Source organism: Lactuca saligna, chromosome 4, assembly GCF_052625555.1.
Source record: "Lactuca saligna cultivar CGN05327 chromosome 4, ASM5262555v1, whole genome shotgun sequence".
Lineage (NCBI taxonomy): Eukaryota > Viridiplantae > Streptophyta > Magnoliopsida > Asterales > Asteraceae > Lactuca > Lactuca saligna.
This window is the reverse complement of record NC_136420.1, coordinates 116,069,333-116,073,204: the sequence shown is the minus strand read 5'-3', so window position 1 is coordinate 116,073,204 and position 3,872 is coordinate 116,069,333. Positions and strand designations below refer to the sequence as shown.

Sequence of the window (3,872 nt, the reverse complement as noted above, 5' to 3'; positions counted from 1 at the left end):
TAAAACTATAAGTCAATCATTCTTTACTGATATAATTTTAGAATTTGAAAATTACAAGGACCAAAAACTTGATTTTCTAAATTAACAATTATAAACACCAAAAATGTAAATAATTCAGTTCCTTTTAGAATTAAAAGCTATATGCATCAAAATTATAATCTACTAATTTAAAAACTAAAACAGATTAAAACTGTAATCAATTCATCGTAAATTATGAAGACCAAAACTATTATTAATTTATTTTTTTTAAACCAAAACTAAATTAGCAAAATTTACAATTGTTTAAACAAAATACTACCTAAAGAGTAATTAGACAAATAGGATAGTATAAAATGTATTAATGTTTACTCCTTTTTTATGGGCTCATACTCCATAATCGTTAGTCCATAGACCATAATATCGTTTGACCTATATGGGCCGGGGGCTTAAAAACGAAGCGGGTTCGGGTATCCTCAATGACCATCAACAATCGTGTGGAAAATCCAAACGAGATCCATTGATTAAGTGAATCGATTTTCTTCATCTTATTTTCTTCTATTTCAGATTTTCTGAATTTCTCCACAACAACCAGCGATCGAGGATCCACAGTCAGTGAATCGAGTTAAATTAAAATAGATTCTTGCCCTTCTTCTTTTCGATTTCCAGTTTCTTTTACTGAAATAGCACCGGTGAATGTGAATCTCGATTCTTGCACTTCTTACTTTCGATTTCCAGTTTTTTTTTTCTTGAAATTAAGACGAAATCGAGAATAGAGTCTGTGTAGAATCTGAGTATGAGAGTATTTGACCCTCTGATTGTTAATATCTGTAAGTTCTACTTTCTAGTATTCATAAAATTTCTGATTAATTTTTGCAATTCGTTTTTTTTTTTATGAATATCTGTCTCTATTCATGAAGCTTCTCGCCGTGTTTTCTCACCGATAACAACCTTACATCAATAAAGCTAACGTGGAGATGAAGGATAAGAAGAAAGGCCACAACACTAAAGTTTCCACCACCGGAGGCGTCCTATCACCTTCGAAGCTACTATTATCGCATTTGATTTGCGGCATTGGGTTAGCTTCATCATTTTGGCTAGCAATTAATGTGTACTCCATCAATTTGATCGATAGTCCAACCGAAACTCTTCGTTTAGTATGGGTAATAATTACTCTATAAACTCATCGTTCTATTTTATGATTTAAGAACTGTTTTTTAGTAAAGTATTTGTAGTAATGTTTCCCTGTTAATCCATATGTAAGGTTTATTTTATTCCATACTTTTCGAATGAAAATCTGGATGATAAGTGATGATATGCCCAATTATTACTATCAACTGATCTTCCTACCCTTCTACATCTAATAAGATCTATAGAAAACCAAGAGCTGTATCTAAATTAGAGATCGCATGATTTCCCAAAAGTATACAGAGTGATATCACCCGTTTGCTCGTATGTGATTTTGGTAATTGAAGAGATTATTCACTGATTTCCATAACGATAAGATTTGAACAAGTTTAAGAAATTTCCAATCAACACATTTATACCTAAATCATTGAGCAAAAACATACTCCAAAAACTGAATTTTAATCTGTTATTCCAGCTGATTGAAGTCCCAGTTGTGATTTTGATATACAGTCTCTTTCGGAAAGATAAGAATCAGAGTTCGGTAATTCATCATTTCTTTTTTTTTTTTTTACAATCGATTATATATATACACAATCAACTAGGGTTTACTTTATGTCTTACATTGCAGTACTTGAAGGCTGTAGCTAGAGGTTTACTAGGGCTTCCAATTGGTTAGTCTCTACTCTTAATTCTTCTGCATAAAACCCTAAAATTTTATACTATCTTCTCTTCTTAATACTCATAAACACACAGCAAATTTAAACTTACAGGGGCAATCATCAATGCACTTGGAGCTATTGCTTTAGGGGCACCTATTGGAACTCAGTATGTGATTTATCCTTCAAACTTTATTAAATTTAAAAAGGCTAATTTTTTTTTTTTAACTAAAATTAGAAAATTTTCTTTCTAAATGCAGGTACTTCCAAAGAACCCTCAGTTGGTCTCTTCTAATGTCTGCATTTACAGTGAGTGTGAATCTATAAAAGAAGTATTTTCTAAATTTTTAAAAATTATGAAAATATATATTTTTATTTGCAGTTTGTTCCTGCAGCTTGTGTGTATGGTTCTTCATGGATTGATTGGCAACAAACATTTGTGCATACAAAGTAAGTGATTATTGATTAATAATAAAATAAGTTGTTCAATTTCCAATTTTATATAATATATATATATTTTTTTTAATTTGCAGGCTAATTGGAATTATTGATTATATGATCTGTTTACCTGCACATGGAGCAGTAATTGGAGCTTGGTTTGGGGCATGGCCTATGCCCCTTGACTGGGAAAGAACATGGCAGGTAACTTTTTCTTACTTTACAATTCTAAATGAAGGGTAAAATGGTCATTTTAATTTTTATAACAAGTAAAAACGTTTTTTATTGATTTTTTTGTTTATAGGAATGGCCAATTTGTGTGACTTATGGGGCAATTTTTGGGTACTTGGTTGGAATGTTGGGTTCTGTCTGTTTTGTAGGCTTTTGTGTTTCACGTCGACACAAAAAGGGAGATTAAACTAAAAGGTCCTTCCTTTAATCAAGTAGAAAATTAGATTTGTAAAATAGATTTATTGTATGTTTTTAAGTTGAATTATTTCCTAGGTTTCCTGTGTATTGTTTGTTTGGATGAAATTTTGTGCTGCTAACGAAATTCGTGCTAGATATGTCTTTGAGTAAATTGCAAGTTTGGTCCATGTGGTATTCAATTTTTTTTTTCCGTGCATAGCAGGTCCAAAATTGAAAATATCTTGCAGATTTCTTTCCTTGAAAATTTGAATGCACTTGAAAAGAGGAATTTGTTGTTAAGATTTTCTTTTGTCTATTTGTTATATTTACTTTATTGTTTTTTGGATTTTTTTTTAAAAAAAAACGATAAGTAAAAGATTAACCTTACCCAACCTACACTCCTATCTTCCCAAAAAAACTTCAAGTGCATTCAAATCTTCTGAAATTTTTATTCAGTTGTCAAATGTTATTATATATAAACTTGATGAGATTTGACTTAAACAAAATATTTGACTAAAACAAAATAAAATTGAGTTTGAACAAGAATATTTTGATAAAACCTCCGACTTTTTTGTAACATCATCCGTTACGCTTTCTTAGACAAATATTTGAAATGTGTTGGTACCATAACAAAGCTTTTACCTCCTTTGGTTGCAAAAGCTGACATAGTTTCTTAAAGAAGAATAAAGGACATTAAATGAAAAAGTTGACATACGTGGTCATTTAGAGAAAATAAATTTATTTAGAGTGACTTGTTGAAGTTAAACTAAATATAGTCATCTATTTTAGATTCAAAAATTGATAAAAATCTATAAATAATTAATGTCACTCCAAACATGATTTATTGTTCATCAAGTCGTACAAACTGTCAACCCCACATAACGTGGTTTAAAAATTTTGTAGTGCAATGTAGTTGCGGTTTTCAAAAATCTCAAAAAACATATTAGACCTTGTTTACATTTTTAACAGTAACGTGTAAACTTTTTAATTCTTATTCAACTGTAAATCCCTAATATAGGTTGTGCGTTCACTATCCCAAAAAGTCTTTATCTAAATAAAAATAAGTCCACGAAATTTGCCAAAAAAAATATTGTATTTAAATACATTTGATAAAATAATAAAAAGGATCTATTAAAGTGCGTGTTGTCAGACAGTATTCCTTTTTTGACCATGCTTCCACTGAATACTACCTCTTGGTTTTTCGTAATATCGCAAAAAATCCTGTGCATTTCAGTAAATTTGACATTTTGTAATCCTTTGTTGCAG

At 30.2% G+C, this 3,872-nt stretch overlaps 1 protein-coding gene across 1 annotated transcript; it reads left to right on the top strand.

The window, feature by feature from the left end:
* Positions 1-469: 469 nt before the first annotated feature.
* LOC145042662 (phosphatidylinositol-glycan biosynthesis class F-like protein) lies at positions 470-2,792 on the top strand. Its single transcript, XM_078991121.1, has 9 exons — positions 470-806; positions 897-1,139; positions 1,580-1,645; positions 1,733-1,775; positions 1,875-1,929; positions 2,021-2,069; positions 2,143-2,210; positions 2,294-2,402; positions 2,503-2,792. Exons 2-9 carry the CDS (start codon positions 954-956, stop codon positions 2,614-2,616), a joined length of 690 nt encoding a protein of 229 aa, XP_078847247.1. The 5' UTR covers positions 470-806; positions 897-953; the 3' UTR covers positions 2,617-2,792.
* The last annotated feature ends 1,080 nt before the right edge of the window (positions 2,793-3,872 follow it).